Source organism: Cololabis saira, chromosome 19 (genome assembly GCF_033807715.1).
Source record: "Cololabis saira isolate AMF1-May2022 chromosome 19, fColSai1.1, whole genome shotgun sequence".
NCBI lineage: Eukaryota > Metazoa > Chordata > Actinopteri > Beloniformes > Belonidae > Cololabis > Cololabis saira.
Genome location: NC_084605.1, coordinates 10,106,926 through 10,126,821, shown reverse-complemented (window position 1 = coordinate 10,126,821; position 19,896 = coordinate 10,106,926). Strand labels below are relative to the sequence as shown.

The 19,896-nt window shown below is 42.6% G+C and overlaps 1 protein-coding gene across 1 annotated transcript in view; it reads left to right on the top strand.

Moving 5' to 3' along the window:
• Positions 1–3,441: 3,441 nt before the first annotated feature.
• The window catches only part of LOC133419396 (ribonuclease inhibitor-like), a 46,261-nt gene continuing 29,806 nt past the window's right edge, over positions 3,442–19,896 (top strand). The window contains exons 1-2 of the mRNA XM_061708557.1: positions 3,442–3,564; positions 9,386–9,703. Coding sequence (XP_061564541.1) covers positions 3,498–3,564; positions 9,386–9,703 — 385 coding nt within the window. The 5' untranslated portion in view covers positions 3,442–3,497. The remainder of the gene's footprint in view (positions 3,565–9,385; positions 9,704–19,896) is intronic.

The following is a 19,896-nucleotide window of genomic DNA, read 5'->3' as shown; positions in this document are numbered from 1 at the left end:
GCAGGCTACGGCGTAGCCTACGCCGTCTACGCCGTAGGCTACGCCGTCTACGCAGGAGCCTAATGCACTGGTAAGATGCGCACGACATTGATCATTTTTGCAGATCTCCCGTGCATCACAGAACTTTGATCCAGTTTGCCTGAACCGAGACGTCTTATGGGCTCCCTCGTCAGCCTCCACGGCCGGGAGATGCTGCTCATCTATGTTTTAGATACCTGTCCCAGTTAAACTAACGGGGCTTATCTTCCCAGAGCTCTACGTCAGGGGTCACCAACCCTGGTCCTCGAGGGCCGGTGTCCCTGCAGGTTTTAGATGTTTCCCTGCTTCATTGCACCAGGATACAAGTGACTGTGTCATCAACAGAAGTATCATGACTTTGATGACAAGCTGGTGACGATGATTAATTAGAATCAGGTGTGTTAAAGCAGGGAAACATCTAAAACATGCAGGACACCGGCCCTCGAGGACCAGGGTTGGTGACCCCTGCTCTACGTCATCGCCCCCAGAATGCATTGCGCAGGTAAAACATGGCGCCTCCCGCAGGTCAAAATATGTGATAAACATTGTAGATTTTTAAAGCAATTAGATTATTTTATGTGTTTCTAACAACATATTTTAGTATAACAGAACAATTGTGGCTAATTAGGGACTACATGTCTTAATAGCCAGGGTTCCTTTTAAACCAGCTGCAGCCCTTTCAGCTCATGAGGAGCGGCTGCGAGTTGTTCATTTGCTGGTTTGTTTTGTTAACTCTGTGAGCTTTATTGGTTTGTTTGTTAGTTTGCTGGTGGTTTTTTTTCTCTCTCTGATTTTTGAGTTATTTATGAAGACGTTCTGAGTTCCCTGTGAGCAGTACTCGAGTTGAGGGGGGATGAAATAAAAAACGGTCAAAATCACCCCCCCCTGAAATAAAAACAGTAAAAATCATCCCCCCTGTAAAACTGCCATCCCTCCTTCCCATCCCTTATGTCATTTCATCAATGAATGTGGTTTTACTGCTATTTCAACATTTAGAGTCATCACCAGAAAAATAACACCAGAAAAATAACTTATTTGACAATTTTCACCTGTTTCAAGTAAATTTTCACTTGAAATAAGTAGGAAAATCTGCCAGTGGAACAAGATTTATCTTCTTATTACAAGCAAAAAAATCTTGTTCCACTGGCAGATTTTTCTACTTATTTCAAGTGAAAATCTACTTGAAACAGGTGAAAATTTTAGTTTTTTCCAGTGATGAGTCTTGCTTTAAGTGTAATGAGATTTTTTTTTTACCAAAATGAGACATTTTAACTAGAAATAAGACAAATATTCTTGTTAAGATTTTTAGTTTTTGCAGTGATCCATTTTACTTATCCTGTTAAGGACAGAGTCATATTGATAAATTCAGAAAACTGTTTTTTATTGTTGTGTTTTGATGTATTTGATGTAAGCCCAGTGGATATTTAAAGCTTGCAGAAGGCTGCATTTAACTGCTGCTATGTCATTCCTGCAGTATTTCTGCAGGTGTTTTGGTCAGTGCTATTATTTGTAATATATTATATTATTTGTAATCAGCACAAATTATCTGTCCCCATATGATAAAATCCACCATCCCCCCTGATTTTTTTTTTTTACAACTCGAGTACTGCCTGTGAGAAAGGTTTTTTGTTCCCTGTGGGAGTTTTTCTGTGTTTTTCTATTAAACTACGCCTCGTTTTGGCTAAAGTTTAACCCGGTTTGGTGTCGTGCGATTGGGTTCAGAGAGAACGACCCATGTGTAGACGTGTTAGAGGTAAAGGCACAGATTTGTTTTCTTTATTGTTGTAATCTGTGCTTTAAATAAATCTGGCATTGTTTATTATAAAACAGACTGATTTATTGCTTGTGTAGTTGAAAAATACATGAGAACAGGACCTTGAAAAAAATAATCGCATATTAAATCGCAATCGCAATATTGAGGAAAAAAATCGCAATTAGATTATTTTCAAAAATCGTTCAGCCCTAAACGTGACGATATGAAAGTAAATGGTGAAAGTGAGATAAGATTAAGAGCAAAACAAAAGCACTGTTATAAAATTTAACAGAGGGGAAAATTCCTGGCAGCAGATGTGTGGAGAAGGTCAGCAGAGACCACAGAAACATCCAAACCTCCACAGACTAGACACACTCTCTCTGGATCATATTCCTTCTGCATTTCATGTGACAGAGGATTCAGATGTAAACCTGGACGATGAAGATCCAGTTTCTCTTCTGCTGTTATCTGAGACTAGATTATAAAGAACTGTGGCATGTTGAGACTCGTCTTATGAGTGGGAAGTTTAACAAACAACATATCTGGCAGGTCCGTGTGTGTGTGTGTGTGTGTGTGTGTGTGTGTGTGTGTGTGTGTGTGTGTGTGTGTGTGTGTGTGTGTGCGTGTGCGTGTGCGTGTGTGTGTGTGTGTGTGTGTGTGTGTGTGTGTTGGATCTGGGTGAGCTGCGGGACAGTCGATACAAAGATGTATAATTCGTGGATTTTCATTTCAAATGTATTTTAGTGAGCTCAGTTTTCTCAGCAGGACTCCTCTCTCCTCCATGATCGTTGTCATTTATTGTACAATGTGTATCAGGTAACAGTGACCTCAGAACTCATCTACCTGAGGAACAACATTCCTCCCAGACATCAGCTTGGCTCCTCTCCCCCTGTATTTCACGTTGAGTTCATGTTGGGACAAAAACACAGCAGAGCAGCTGGCAGTTAATGTAAAAAAAAAAAATACTCAAACCAATGTTTTTCCGAATTTCAGAGTTACAATAGTGGAATTACACTCTTAAACAGGTTGTGATTGTGTTTCTGGTTTGGGGTTTTAGGGTGGATCTGAAATTGGAGCTCCATGATCCAGATACTTCCTGTTCATCCCAGTTTACTGAAATGATGAGATGCACCTCAATGAATGGGAATGAATGTGGCTTAACATTTAAAATAAGTATTTACGCCACGATATTGGCAATGAAACCATGGAAGTTGGTATGATGTAAGTCTGAAGGATAAATGTATTAGTCTTTATTTCTGTGTTTCATCTAAACTGACTTCTTTGGTGTGTGTGGTCCTCTAGAGGGCTACACACACTAAAGAGGAGGTTTCTAGATTTATTGCTGCATTTCAGTAATATACCACAATGCACTGTAACCTTTATTTCTTGCACCTCATTTGTTGTATTCTTTTTTAACTTATGTCTGTTTTTCATTTTGGTGAATTCTAGTACTGGACATTATACTCAGACCAGCTCAGAAACGAGATCCGCTGCTCTGTAGACCCAGTAGCGTCTCGATCCTCCACAGATGTGGAGTTTCTCACGGCAGCAGCAGCACATCTCAGGTGAGGCTCGATCTAATGAGTCGCCATGGCAACGGACACACCCACCACACCTGAAACAAAACCTGTCCGTCAGGAGTGTGAACTTACTGATAAAGCAGGAAATAATCAGAAATACTTATATCCAGAATAAACCGTCCAACTGAAGCAGAGAGATAAAGAACATGATCACAATCATCAGTTTTATGCTTTATTGTCTGTTTTTGTGCTGCTCGGTTTTCTCTAATGCTGGTGAGTAATCAGTTAACTCTGATATTTTTTAAAGGCTAACGTATAAAACCTTCTCATAACCAACCATTGCCAGTTTGGATAAAAAAGACGGGTAAAGATCAGTTTTCATTTATTAAATCCATAAATATGCTGTGAAAGTTTAAACTTTAGTGACGCAATTCTTCAACTGTCGACAGCAGGAGGAAGAAGCTTCTCTGTCTCTGATCTAAATAATAATAATAATAATAATAATAATAATAATAATAATAATACTACATTTTATTTATAATGCACTTCATGTTATGGAAAATGGAAAGTGCTACAGTTTGATAATTAAAAGGAAACAGAAATAATAAAATCAAGATAAGAGATAAAAGGGATAAAAAGTCAAGACATGGCAGAAAAGACAATAAAATAATTCAACTAGGGAAAAAAAACAACGGCATTTTTTAGTGATAAAATGCTTTGCTAAAAAGAGGTTTTTAGTGCTCTTTTAAAATTGTCCGTGGTTTGTGGTGCCCTTAGGTTGTCAGGGAGGGCATTCCAGAGACGTGGGGCAGCGACACTAAAGGGCCTGTCACCCACGGGTGCAGAGTCTGGTCCTGGGAACATGAAGGCGGTTAGTGTGAGAAGAGCGGAGGGAGCGTGTAGTGGGTTTTGAGAAGAGTAGTTCTTTGAGGTAGGGGGGAGCATTTCCATGGACACTCTGGTGAGTGAGGAGGGAGACCTTATATTCTATCCTGGTGGAGACAGAAAGCCAGTGGAGTGAGTGAAGAATGAGGGTGGTATGGTCGTGTTTCCGAATCTGAATCCAAGTCCAAAATAACTTACATATACGACGTAGGAAGGAGATGTTGGTTGGTTATTTTAAACAATTTAGCAAAAACAGAGGTACTTAACAATACCAATAACAAAAAGAACATCCTACTAACAAAAGTAATAGTAAAATGTACCTTTTTAATTTATGTATTTGTCATGCTGAGTGTCAGGCTGTGTTTAATCGTTTTATTGTTTTGGAATTTTAGTGTAACATTTTATTTGCATGCATGTTTTGTTGCTTTGTCTAGTTATTGTTTGAAATGTAACTTCTTCTGTTTTTGAGTTGGCATGCAATTACCTTTTGTTTGGGTTGATTAGACACAGCTGAACACAATCAACTGAATCCTGACAGACAGCTGCAGTGGCCAATAAACCACTGCAGGCTGGCCCCCCTAGACCAATGGTGAACGAGGGGAGGGTTTCCTTCCCCTTATATATATTCAAGGCAGACATTCAAGCTGGGAGATTGAACGGACGGACAGAGGCCCATGAGGGACGAGGGTTGATGAACAAGAGTGGATAGACTGTGGTGGCTGGACGGAGAATGGGCAGAGCTGAGGAGGATGGACTGACTGACGTACAGAGGCCCATGGGGGCCCAGGTGGTTGGGGAGCCCCCGGCGGACTCGGACCGGGGATCCCTGTTGGCGTGGGCCAACAGGGAGGGGGCACTGAGAGGGCACTGGAGGACAGTGAGCCCAGAATGACTGAGACTGTTCATCTTTAACCTTTTAACCTTTTATGGATTGGCCATTTTAGAACAGTTCTATTTTTAGTGACATTTTCCCCACCCCCGATTTTACAACAGTCTTTTGCACAATAAATGTTTGTTGCTGCACCCCTGCTTTTTGTTGTGGGTTACTAAGCGCTGCTCACCCTCGAAAGTATTTAATTGGGGACTTGAACCACCCCTGTGACATTTGGCATTGTTGGCAGGATTCGAGTTCGTGAGCAGTGCTGGGTACCCACAACATAGTTTTAAAATGATAATGCCAATTTATCCTGGTGCCCGTTTTTTGTTGGGCCTTGAAGAAGGCCCTCTGCTCCAAGCCCTGAAGATGTTTTGCCCGTCGTAACAGTGATGCGACCTTTGCCCATATGCAGCAAGAGAGACCACCGGAGGCTACTGGTGGGGCTGATGGATGCTACTGAGAGCTGGCTGCAGCACGAGACCACCGGAGGCTACTGGTGGGGCTGATGGATGCTGCTGAGAGCTAGCTGCAGCACGAGACCACCGGAGGCTACTGGTGGGGCTTTTGGATGCTGCTGAGAGCTGGCTGTGGCACGAGACCACCAGAGGCTACTGGTGGGGCTGCTGGACGCTGCGGAGAGCTGGCTGCGGCACGAGACCACCGGAGGCTACTGGTGGGGCTGCTGGACGCTGCGGAGAGCTGGCTGCAGCACGAGACCACCGGAGGCTACTGGTGGGGCTGCTGGACGCTGCGGAGAGCTGGCTGCAGCACGAGACCACCGGAGGCTACTGGTGGGGCTGCTGGACGCTGCGGAGAGCTGGCTGCAGCTGCTGGGATAAGGAACCGCTGGAGGCTGCTGTTGGTGGACATGGGGATTGTTGACAGGGACTGCCAACGGTAAACTGTGGGGGGATGTCATGCTGAGTGTCAGGCTGTGTTTAATCGTTTTATTGTTTTGGAATTTTAGTGTAACATTTTATTTGCATGCATGTTTTGTTGCTTTGTCTAGTTATTGTTTGAAATGTAACTTCTTCTGTTTTTGAGTTGGCATGCAATTACCTTTTGTTTGGGTTGATTAGACACAGCTGAACACAATCAACTGAATCCTGACAGACAGCTGCAGTGGCCAATAAACCACTGCAGGCTGGCCCCCCTAGACCAATGGTGAACGAGGGGAGGGTTTCCTTCCCCTTATATATTCAAGGCAGACATTCAAGCTGGGAGATTGAACGGACGGACAGAGGCCCATGAGGGACGAGGGTTGATGAACAAGAGTGGATAGACTGTGGTGGCTGGACGGAGAATGGGCAGAGCTGAGGAGGATGGACTGACTGACGTACAGAGGCCCATGGGGGCCCAGGTGGTTGGGGAGCCCCCGGCGGACTCGGACCGGGGATCCCTGTTGGCGTGGGCCAACAGGGAGGGGGCACTGAGAGGGCACTGGAGGACAGTGAGCCCAGAATGACTGAGACTGTTCATCTTTAACCTTTTATGGATTGGCCATTTTTAGAACAGTTCTATTTTTAGTGACATTTTCCCCACCCCCGATTTTACAACAGTCTTTTGCACAATAAATGTTTGTTGCTGCACCCCTGCTTTTTGTTGTGGGTTACTAAGCGCTGCTCACCCTCGAAAGTATTTAATTGGGGACTTGAACCACCCCTGTGACATATTTATTTAAGTGTTTTTATCAGAAATCCCTCGTGTTCTTTTACTGGTGTAGTGTTTAGTTTTCAACTCAAGGTGGCGGTGAAGACGTCAACATGGACCTTGTTTATCAGGAGGTTTGAATGTAGATTTGTTTCCCTTTGGTCTGAAAAAAGGAGTCATCATACCTTTACAGGAAAAATATGAATCCTGCTCATCAATGATGGATTTATTGACAGCTCCATATTGGAAAGAAGGGGATGGGATAGAAAATTTGAAGTAATAATATAAATAATAACAATAATAATAACGTTCATGTTAAACAATTACAGTAAAGTTACATTAACAGATACAATTGTAGTTATTTCCCTTCAGAATTAATAATTAACTCTTATTGCCAGACTGCTGTCAAACCTATGAGAGCAAAGTGTTGTGTTAACAAGGATAATATGGAAGGATTAAGTCTTTAAAGTCAGAAGGAACTCAGTTCTTAAAGGTTTTATATGGAAGGAGAAAATGTTTATCATGATTTAAAGGGAAACCACCAAAGGGAAGATGATCGATGAAATATGATGTCTCCTGCTGATCATCACAACTCTGGCTGCAGTAGTTTACATCAGCTGGAGGTTGTTAAAATTTATTTTAGGACAAACATTTGATAAGAACTGCAGTCGTCCAACCTACAAATAACAAGTGTGTTTTTCTGTTTCTATATTTTTAAACGTGTCTTCAGTCACAAGAGACGTCTGAACTCACCGGCCTGAAGAGAAGGATCTTAACAGAAATCAGTGATATTTTATGTTGAGTTCATGTTTGGTAGTCAGGACGATTTTACTTGGATGTTCTGTTGTTGTTTGAACATTTTGATCTCTTCATCTATGTTGGTGATGATGCTGTTTTAAGGTTCTGGATCACATTTTTTCCTGTGTGGCTTGTTTTTACGGTACACATCTGGATATTCTGAATTGACAGTGAAAACCACGTGGAAGTTGTGTTTGTTTAGTCTGGAAATATATTCTCACTGGCTGATGGATTATGATGATTTCTCTCAGGGATGGATGGAAACAAACGTAGAAAGAAAAACAGAATATTTGATTTTATCTGTAGGAGCTGTATCGTGTCACTGGTGGATTTTTAATCTTTGGATTTGTTTGGTCTGGTATCCACAGTGATGCACAGGGTTTGGGTCACGTGGGCACTGGGGATGATGCGTAGGTGATATAGGGAGCTGGTTCACCTGCACGGGGCAGGAGAGAGAGAAATTTGATATTTAATGGTTTGCATTAATGGGCATGGCCTAATGGCACAACAGTGCCCCCTAGAAAACTTTGTGTCTCAAGCCCCACAATACGGTTTGACGTACATGCACGAAAATCGGTACACACCTATATCTTGTCACAACAACAACAACAACGGCCCAAACCGTAACGTGCACCCAGGTGTGTTATACATCAAAATGTGCGTCTAGATCCTGCGACGACGTGCCTTACTTTTCTCAGTCAAAAGCGTTACCGTGGCGACGCTAGACGCCAAAAAGCCCAGAAAGAGACTTCTTTGACTTTTCTGGCCGTTAGAAAACATTTTTGATGGATATAAAGTCCATGACTTAAAAATATAGAATAAAAAGATTAGTAATTAACGATGATTACACCTGGAGGTGTCCTGTGAACAGTTTTAGAGGCTTCTCTTTTACTATTGCGGTCTATGGGAAAAAAGCTTTTTGGGCCCCATGGGATTTTTTGTTGCAGTACCGCGGCTGGCCACTGGGAAAAATCGGCGTGCCTGCTGAGTGCGAGACCGGGGGCCTGAGCCAGGCCTGGCGAAACATTGGATATTTAATGGTTTGCATTAATGGGCGTGGCCTAATGGTTCAACAGCGCTCCCTAGAAAACTTCGTGCCTCAAGCCCCACAATACGGTTTGACATACATGCACACAAAATCGGTACACACCTGTATCATGTCGCAACTTAAAGAAAAGTCTTTTGGCGCCATGCCCGAAACCGAACAGGAAGTCGGCCATTTTGAATTAATCGTGTAATTTTGGCGCAATTTATGCCACTTCTTCGGCCGTTAATACTGCCCGAACCGTAACGTGCACCCAGGTGTGTTATACATCAGAATGTGCGTCTAGATCCTGCGACGACGTGCCTTACTTTTCTCAGTCAAAAGCGTTACCGTGGCGACGCTAGACGCCAAAAAGCATGCCCCCCTTCATCTGATTGGTCCATATTTGATAGTTCCTACTTTCTGCCATAACTTTTGAATGGATTGACATAGAGAGTCGTTGGTGGTGTCATCGGACTCGGTTTTGAGTCCTTGACCATAATTGGTGCAAATTAGCCCCGCCCCTTCTTCTGATTGGTCGATATCTGATAGTTCCTACTTTCTGCCATAACTTTTGAATGGTTTGATATAGAGAGTTGTGGCTGATGTCATCCGCTAAATGCCCAGGCCTGAAGAATCTACATGCAAGTCATACATGCGCTTCAACTGCAGCACGCCTGAACGTGCAGAAGGGTGCGAAGGCCCGTTCATCGCTGCTTGCAGATTTAATTATCATTTTTATTCTATCAGCTTTTTTATTGCAGATATTTCATGAAGACATAACACAACTGTATGTTCCTCAAAGTGGCTGAGTTTCCTGTTAATGTCTTCTTCTGAATCTTCATCTGATGTTTCTACAGATACAGAGGTCTCCTGTCGGGTCAACACGACTTGTATCTTACCCTGCAGTTTCACAGCTCATGATGACGTTATCATCCACTGGATTAAAAAGACTCCACCAGAGTCCGGGGTTCACTCCTACTATAGCAAACAAGACCAACTGGGAAAGCAGCACCAGAGGTTCAGAGGAAGAACATCACTGTTTGAGGACCAGCTCTCCAGAGGAAACGCTTCACTGCTGCTGAGAGGAGTGAAGGTTCAGGACCAGGGCAGATATCTGTGTAACATCAGCACCATCACTGGAAATAAGGAGAACTTCATCAACCTGAGTGTGAACGGTATGTGGAGAATAAAACCTCAGCAGATTCAGATGTTTGAGTCCGTTGCTCATGTTGGTTTTTTGTAATAAACAGAATAGAACAGATATTTACCGTTGCAGGAACAATAAAACAGAGTTTAGCAGTTCTTCCTTATGTGTCAGACATAAAATAGCTGAGACAAAGTTAAAATAGCTGCTAAAGTGCTTGTTAAACTCGGAACGCAGTACTTCAACTTGCAGTTGTACGTTCTTGACACATATGTGATGGTGGTCGATCCAAACCAGACAGTGATGGAAGAGCACAGACTGGATGATGGCGGTGTCGAAGGTGATCAGCAGCTCCTGGGGCATTGATGTAATCATGCACTCAAAGATATTATGTACAGTAAATGTGACTCTTGAAAGATTTATTTTCATCCTGAAACGTAAAAGCCGTCGATGTTGATGGCAGAAACATCCAGGAAGTCAATTCTGGACTCCAGAAAGGACTTTTAGGACTAGAACCATCGTCTATTAGTCGTATTTAAACTTTTTCAAAAGAAAATCACCTGCTGCGGGGGTCGATGTTTCTGTAACCCATGTTAAAATATGAAATAAATAGGAATAAATAAGTTTGAAAGTTAAAGCTGATTTATTTAATGGCAATTAATTCATCAGAGTTAATTAAAGATGTTAATACAACAATCTTTTAATTTTGAAGATCAAAAGTCTCTAGACAGAAAATAATGTTGCTGCCCCTTTAAAGAGCATATTGCAGGTTAGGGTTTTTTCAAAAATTATACCTGACCTTATGTGAAAATTACTATGTGAGAAGTTAATGCAGGATTTAATATGTTTTACAAGACATAAGGGCACGTATTCAGAGGAAAAAGTGGCTGATTTTAGCAAAGCTCCTACAAACGCTTTTTTTTTCGAACACCGCATCATATGACGCAGCACCAGGGAGACGTCTCCACAGCTGCCCCATCTGACTGCACAGACCCCGTACACACGTAGCCGGGTATCTGCTAAACCGAAGATATTTTCCTACGTTTGGACCTGTCATTCACATGAAAACGCAAATAAACAAATGTTTTAAACAAATGTTTTATAAAAAACTCTGGGCAAAGTGAAGATTTTTGAAAACTCTGTTTATGTAGATGCGTATAGACAGAGACAACCGGAGTTTTGCGGGGTTTTTTTACGTCACATTATGCTCCAAAACAACAACAAATCTGCTCTGATTCTGACGTCTAACATGCAACCTTTGTTTACTACAGAACTACAGATGATCCACCATCTGTTCTCCAAGCTATTTATTAAATAAATGGTCTCTGCTCTTGACCACCATTTACTGCGTTACACCGACGCAGAGCCTACGCCGTAGGGTACGCGGCGACGCAGCCTTTTAAAAAGCGAGTTTCAGCTGTCAATCAAAAGATCGTAATTATAAGGCTGTGGCCCGTCATATTGGTGTGAATACACATTCACAACCTCTTCAGTGTCACAACTAACATTAAGATCCATTATTTTTCCTATTGTTGAAATTCACTGCACTCCCTGGTGTGACGTCACTTCCGGTTCAACTTTTTCAGATGCGGAAGTAAAATACTCTCACAAAAACAACTCTGGAGGTCACTGTAGTATATATTTATGCGTATTTCAATGAAAATTCAGTTCCTACATTATTTTCCTACACACTGATTCACAGGGGTCTCCAACCTGCAATATGCTCTTTAAGGGACCAGCGCCACAGACGCAGCACCTGCAGAGAGCAATTTAGAGAGCAGAGGAGAAACGGGAGGAAAACCAGCAGTGATTAAAAGCATTGAAAAAGTTCATATTACAGCTGAAAAACATAACTTACCTGGTCTGGAACTGACAGGGATTTTATGAGAACTAAGCCACATCGGTTTTGGTGAGTTTTATGCTTATTTTCCCGCAGTTTTACCGTGTTTTACTTTTTTTCTCTGGCGGAGCCTAAACTTAAAATGTAGCTGTTTATGAAGAAATGCTACGTCATAAACTGTTATACAGGTCAGGTTTTTTTGCTCGGTTGAAAGCTCGGTCGGAGAAAGGATTGGTCTGCCATGTGCGGGCGTGCACATTCACAGACTGGATTGAAGATGGCGAGCCAGACCCAGACGTTCAACTAATCTTCTCCATCACACCAGTGAGGGGCTCTCCTGCGTGTGGTAACTCGCTGCCAGAGTGGTAGGAGTATCAGGAACTAGTCTGAACTGAACAGAACTGATTGAACCATTATTTTTGGACTGAATCGAACTGAAACTTTTCATTGAACTGAACACTTGAACTCACATTTGGACTTGAACTTAAATTTAAAGTGCCATACTTTTCATATGTTTACATTTTTGAATGTGATTTGAATAACTGTGGTCCACTTTGATTTAATTGTGTTTTTAAGGTATTTTCTTACCTGTAAAAGAAAGGGAAAAGAGTTAACTCAGGAAGAAAAATAGGAATCCTAAAATAGGTGTAACCTAGGAAAAAGAGACTGGTCTAACTAACTCAAATTAGTCTGACTAAAGTAACCTAAGAGAAAAAGAGACTGGTCTAATTAAATTAGATATACTTTACTAAAGTAAACTAGGTGAACTAAAGAACAAAAAGAAAGAGTGATATACTTTTTTCATTTATACTTTAATATTAAGAACCTGCAGGGTATTTTTGGTTTCATGTACTGTGGTTTATATTTTTGTTTGTCGTTCACTAAATTGCCGGCCTTTTCTACTTTAAGCAATGGTCTCTGGTTTCATTACTTTTGCTCCCCACTCCTTAGAGCCTAGAACTGGTCCAGTGGCGCAGTTAGTGGTGTGATACTGGTGCTACATTTCCATTGATGTTTTGTTTTTTGTTTTGTTTTTACCAAATGTGCATTGGTTTTAATTTTTTCAAGATTATTTTGGTTAACGCCTCTATAACGCCGCACCTGGTGAACTTTTGGAGGGCGGGGAACTGCAACCACTTCTATTTTGCTAGGCACCTGGTTAGAGTCGCCAATATCATGTAACCCTACAGTTTTAGAGTCGCTAATTACATAATGCAATCCTACAGTTTGATTGGCAGGCGTTGGTCCTCGAGAAGCAGCAGAGAAGCGTGTAAGACTGCAGCTCTGCATCCTGGCCTGGACCCTGGATTGTCAGGGGGAGTGTCTAATAACAGTGGCCAGATTTCTAGAAATAAGAGCTGCACCATCCCGGGTGGGATGAATGCCGTCCCTTCTAATCAGACCGGGCTTTCCCCAGAACGTCTCCCAATTGTCAATAAAGTCCACATCGTTTTTCTGAACACCATCGCGACAGCCAGCGGCGGAGCGAGAGCATGCGACTAAACATGTCATCGCTGGTCAAATTGGGGAGGGGACCAGAAAAACCTAGGGAGTCCGACATACTTTTGGCGTAGTTACACACCGAGACAATATTCATTTTAGTGACTTCCGACTGGCGAAGACGGGAGTCATTAGCTCCGACATTGATGATAACTTTACCAAATTTACGATTACTCTTTGCCAGTAGCTTCAAATTTGCTTCAATGTCGCCCGCTCTGGCCCCCGAGATACACCTAACTATGGTCGCCGGAGTCGGCCTCACATGCCTGACTATGGAGTCGCCAATCACCAGGGTCGGCTTCTCAACGGGTGTGTCGCTGAGTGGGGAAAAACGGTTAGACACATGAAGCAGGTGGTGGTGTTCCCTGCGCCCTTTAGGACTACGCTTCCTCCGAACCGTCACCCAGCTGCCCTGCTGCTCGGGAGCTGCAGGGGAGCGGCTAGCAGCTGCTGCTACAGGCCGGTCCGCCGCTAGCTTAGCCTAGTTAGCTGACGAGTCTACGGGACTATGGTCAAATTGGCGGAACCGGACCTCTAACTGACTGAGCCTCGCCTCCAGCCCTGCAAATAAACTACATTTTAAGCACTTACCGTCTTCACTAAAGGAGGCAGAGGAATAACTAAACATTTCACACACTGAACAGCAAAGAGGTTAAACAGTGGGAGACGGAGAGGCCATGCTAAGATGCTAACAGAGGCTAACGGACAGAAAATGTATCGGTGATTGGTGACAGTGAAAGTTATAAGGAATTAAGGAAGAGAAAAATGTGCGAGTGTTGAAATAAGACAGAAAGTTTTAGACAAAAAAGTCGGGAGAGATCAGAGCCTGCAAACGCCGTACGACGGCAGCAGACCGCAAACACCAGGAAGTGACGCGATGCGTGACGCAATACGTTACCCAATCACCAGTTCCCACAACATGACAAAATTAGATGCGGACTACTAAATATACGATCGTTAAGCTCCAAGTCTCTGTTAGTAAACGATATAATTACAGAGAGCAGGAGTGATATTTTCTGCTTAACAGAAACATGGTTAGAGGAGGAAGAGTATGTTAGTTTGAATGAATCGACTCCGCCAGGCTATTTTAATCATCACATTCCTAGAAACACGGGCCGAGGCGGAGGAGTCGCAGCAATTTATAACTCCAGTCTCCAAATAAAAATTGAACCTAAGTGCAATTATAATACATTTGAAAGCCTCACGCTTAGTCTGAAATTTCCGAGCTGGAAATCAGAGAAGCCAGTTGTATTAGTGGTAGTTTACCGGCCCCCTGCTGGTGCTTACCTAGGGTTTCTGTCTGAATTTTCAGATTTCTTATCTGGATTATTGATCAGTAAAGATAAATTCATCATAGTGGGTGACTTTAATATTCATATGGATGTTGAAAGCGATAATCTTAAATTAGCTTTCGATTCTCTTCTAGAATCAATGGGTATCTCACAAAAAGTGGATAAACCGACACACTGTTGTAATCATACTCTGGATCTCGTTCTCACCTACGGCGTTGAAACTGATGATCTGTTGGTGTCACCTGTAAACTCCCTTTTATCCGACCATTGCTTAATAACGTTTGAATTGAATATTGTTGATGTTGAAGTGCAAAATAGGAGGTATTATTTTAGCAGATGTTTGTCTGATGAAGCTATTGCTAAATTTAGGGAGGCCATTGCTCATCTTACGACAGTGGAAAATAGTGATAGTGATGTAGTCAAGGCCAGTGACTTGGGTTCTACCTCTGTAGATGTTGATTTCCTTGTTAGTAACACTGCTGATTTGTTGCATTCAGCTTTAGATGAAGTTGCTCCTTTGAAAAGGAGGGTTTCCAACCATAAGAGCTTAACTCCCTGGTATAATTCAGATATGCGAATGTTGAAACAAAACGTGCGTAAAATGGAAAGGAAGTGGTACTCTTGTAAGTCTGTAGACTCTTATCGTGAATGGAAAGATATTATAATAGTATATAAAAAAGCCATTCGCAAAGCCAGAACAGCTTATTATTCAACGTTGATAGAGGATAACAAAAGTAACCCACGTTTTCTGTTCAGCACTGTAGCCAGGCTGACAAATAGTCACAACTCTGTTAAGCCGTGCATTCCCGCAGCTCTCAGTAGTGAAGACTTTATGAGCTTCTTTAACAGTAAAATCACGAGAATTAGAGAAGAAATCAACCAGCCGGTTGTAGGCGTTTCTTCAGCTTTAGCGACTTCCCTACGCTCTGACTTGACTCTAGACTGTTTTGATCCTATAGACCTCCCTGAGCTGACCTCACTCGTCAAGAGAGCTAAGTCAACCACATGTATGTTAGACCCCATCCCGACTCGACTATTCAAAAATATTTTTTCTCTTATTGGTACGACAATACTGGACCAAATTAACCTATCCCTAAGTTTAGGATATGTACCACAGGTTTTCAAAGTTGCAGTAATTAAACCTTTACTTAAAAAACCTTCTGTTGACCCAGACACCTTAGCTAATTATAGGCCAATTTCCAACCTTCCATTTGTATCTAAAATTCTGGAAAAGGCAGTTTCAAGCCAGTTGTGTGACTATTTGTATAGAAATGATCTGTTTGAAGTCTTTCAGTCAGGGTTTAGAATGCATCATAGCACAGAGACAGCACTGGTTCGAGTCACGAATGACCTTCTTATGGCCTCAGATAAGGGATTAGTTTCCATACTGGTTCTACTGGACCTCAGTGCTGCTTTTTACACTGTAATCATGGCATTTTACTGCACAGGTTAGAGCATGTTGTTGGGATTAAAGGAACAGCTCTACGTTGGTTTAAATCATATCTATCTGACAGGTTCCAGTTTGTTCATGTACATGAAGTTTCTTCAGAACAGTCAAGGGTCTGTTATGGTGTTCCGCAGGGTTCAGTGCTAGGGCCAATCTTGTTCAGTTTATACATGCAGCCATTGGGAAGTATAATCCAGAAGGTTCGTCCCTCAAGACTCCTCTCCCTGGCCCTGCCCCTTTTCAACCTTTCCCCGACCCTGCACCCCAACCTGGGACTTGCTGATTGGGCCGGAGCTTCGGGAGCTGCGTGCTGGCCTGCGGTCCCCACCCCTGGTCATCCCGTTGCTGCTTCCACCTGCCTGCTGTGCTGTTGCCGTCCCTGACCCAGCAGTCTGGCCCTCGGCAGGAGGGTCCCCCATTATGAGCCTGGTCCTGCTCAAGGTTTCTTCCCTCCTAAAGGGGAGTTTTTCCTTGTCTGTCATGGTCCACACCTGACCATGTCTGTGTCTGCACCTCTACTCTTACCCTTATATGTCTGTGTGTCTGCACCTTGATACTTACCTTTGTCTCTGTGTTTCCCCTCAGGTCCACTAGATGTCCTCCCTCCCCCACACATGGTGTTCTTACTGCATTGGGGGTTAATTGGGTTCACCAGGTGTTCATCGTTGTCTGTGATTTGTGCACTGGGTATTTAAGCAGTTCTGTTCTTGCTGATCATTCTTGAGTTGTCTGTGTACCTCAGCACATGTTTTGCTGGGAGTATCAAATAAATATCCTTTTGTTGGATTTTTCTGCAATCCTCTTGCCTTGGACCTGTTTTTTGCTCTGCATCCTTGGATCCTTTTTGTCAACCCTTACAGAACAACTCAAGAATGATCAGCAAGAACAGAACTGCTTAAATAACCAGTGCACAAATCACAAAATGATGAACACCTGGTGAACCCAATTAACCCCCAATGCAGGAAGAACACCATGTGTGGGGGAGGGAGGACATCTAGTGGACCTGAGGGGAAACACAGAGCCAAAGGTAAGTATCAAGGTGCAGACACACAGACAGATAAGGGTAAGAGTAGAGGTGCAGACACAGACAGTGTTGGGCAAGTTACATCCAAAATATAATACATTATATATTACTAGTTACTGTCATTTGAAAGTAATTAGTTACATTACAATATTACTATATCTGAATTGTAATGCGTTACACTACTTGTGTATTACTTTTGAGTTACTTTCAACAAAATAGCAAAAAAAGATAAATCTTGTCCCACTGGCAGATTTTTCTACTTATTTCAAATGAAAATGTACTTGAAACAGGTGAAAATTGTCAAGTTATTTTTCTGGTGTTATTTTTTCTGGTGATGACTCTAAATGTTGAAATAGCAGTAAAACCACATTCATTGATGAAATGACATAAGGGATGGAAAGGAGGGATGGCAGTTTTACAGGGGGGATGATTTGGACCGTTTTTATTTCAGGGGGGATGATTTGGACCGTTTTTATTTCAGGGATGATTTGGACCGTTTTTATTTCAGGGGGGATGATTTGGACCGTTTTTATTTCAGGGGGGGATGATTTGGACTGTTTTTATTTCAGGGGGGATGATTTGGACCGTTTTTATTTCAGGGGGGATGATATGTACCGTTTTTATTTCAGGGATGATTTGGACCGTTTTTATTTCAGGGGGGATGATTTGGACCGTTTTTATTGCAGGGGGGGGTGATTTGGACCGTTTTAATTTCGGGGGGGGTGCCATCACATCACCCCTCATCCCCCCTCAACTCGAAATCTGCTCACACGGAACTCAGAACTTCTTCATAAATAACTCCCAGAGAGAAAAAAAAACACCAGCAAGCTAACAAACAAACCAATAAAGCTCTCAGAGTTAACAAAACGTACCAGCAATCAACAACTCGCAGCTGTTTTAACCTCTCCTCCTGATGGGCTGCAGGTGTGGTTTAAGGCTGATTTATGGTTCCGCGTTACACCAACGCAGGCAATACGCCGTGGGTTACGCGAACTACTGCGTACCCTACGGCGAAAGCTCTGCGTCGATTTAACGCGGAACCATAAATCCGCTCTCAGCGCTACTGACTGTGAGCCCGGCTCGGGCTCCTCGCCGCGCGCAGCTCCTCGCCGACTCCGCGCTCATATATATTTAATAAATGTATAAAGCCCATATATTAATAAAGCCTTACTTGGCCGAGCCCTAACGCTGAGACCATGGTAGATTTAAGTTACACGCGGACACGCCGCACTGTTGACTTTTCCCTGCCGGCTCTGCTCACTGGCTAAACAGTCCCCGCACAAACAGTGTCCAGCGGCGCTACGTTCCGCCGCGCCGCGTTCCCAACGCTTTTTTCTGTTGTCGGGATGTCTTGCGGACGCGGTGTCGGTGAATTCTTTAAAAAACAACAGCTAAACGGGTTAAAATGCGTTGTAACGCACGTTACTTAGATTGTAACGAGTAAAATATTACCGAAAATGTATTAGTAATGCGTTATATTACTGCGTTACAGCAAATAGTAATACATTACTGTAATTGCGTTACTTTTGTAACGCGTTACCCCCAACACTGGACACAGACATGGTCAGGTGTGGACCATGACATTGTCACTGTTTGGCTTAAGGTTTTTCTCCCACTAGGGGAGTTTTTACCTCCCATTGTTTATGTAATAATTGCTCGGGGGTCATGTTCTGGGTATGGGTCTCTGGAAAGCGTCTAGAAACAACTTTTGTTGTATTAAACGCTATATCAATAAAATTGAATTGAATTGAAATTTTATGAGCGTAACTCTCCTAGTTCTTTCTCCATATCCGTAACTCTCCGTATCTCAACCTGCGAGACTTCTCTTCTAACAAAGATAAAGATGATCTCAACTTTGAAGAAAATGAACAAAAATCTCTTTAGTTTTGTACAAATAATTGTAACTGCCACCATCGCTGTTGTGAAAACAGTCAACAGAAGAAGAAGAAGGCAGCGGATTATTCAACTGATTATTCAGAGGTAAAGCCCTGATGTAATGCAGTAATGCATAGTGGTTAAGTTGTGTTACAGCACAACTACATTGTATAAATGAGGCCAAAAACAGCTGGAAACTAGATTTTGATCATTTAAAATTTGACAGACTACATCACATCCAATAATGCAGGACACATGCAAATGCACAAAAGGTGTTTCGACCAGACTTTTACGATAAACTGGATTATCTATACGTCTGAATAACCACCTTGTGACAGCGTAATAAGGTTTTCAAGTACAGTGTTTCAAGTACAGGTTTTACTTTGCTATATTTAAGGCCTGTTTAGGTAAAGTCGGTAAAACATAAACCTTATGTTGCATCCTGGCCTCTCGTTTACACGAAAACAGAGTTTTGGGTGAAAAAGAATGCTCCAATCGGTGCAGTCAAAGCAGGTCTGTAACACAAGCTTTGACTCATCAGTCCACCTCTTCACTGTCCTCACCACATGCTTAGAGGTTTGTCATTTCTGCTTGTAGGTCGCCTCCAGCGCTCTCCAGGTAAGTGACAACAAGAGTGTCTCCTTGCGCGTCCTGGAGCGAGTTTTGGAGAAATCTGTGCCGACGTTCCCTACATCCAGACCCTGTACCAGTGTAGGGTCAGGAAACGTGTGCACACAGTCTTGTCTTTTGACTCAGCTCTTTCTTTAGTGCTACAGACCAGAACAAAGTCCACGTTACTGCAGACCAGTAGTGAAGTGATGGGATGCAGATGATGGTTTCAGCCTTGAAACTTGCTTCTTCCGGTTACAACTGTGAAGCCATATTTATGTTCATAATAATTTTGAGAGTCATACTGATCTACTGATTAGTGACCACAAATCTATATTTTTTAACATATCTATAAATGCTGACCCTCCGTGTCCCAAAACAACTCTGTCTTTCCGCATCATTACACAGAGTACAGTTGAGCAGTTTGCGGCACAATTCTGCAGCTATACTATTTCTGATTTTAATTCGGATTTTAATGATGCTGAGATCTTACTGCAGTCTTTAATGAAATCAACCGACTGGATAAACTGGCAGCAGTAAAGACTAGGACCAGGGCTATCTGTAATACCTTACCGTGGATGACTGGTGGTGTCCGTTGTCTGAGAGGGGAGTGTTGCAGGACAGAACGTCTATTGAA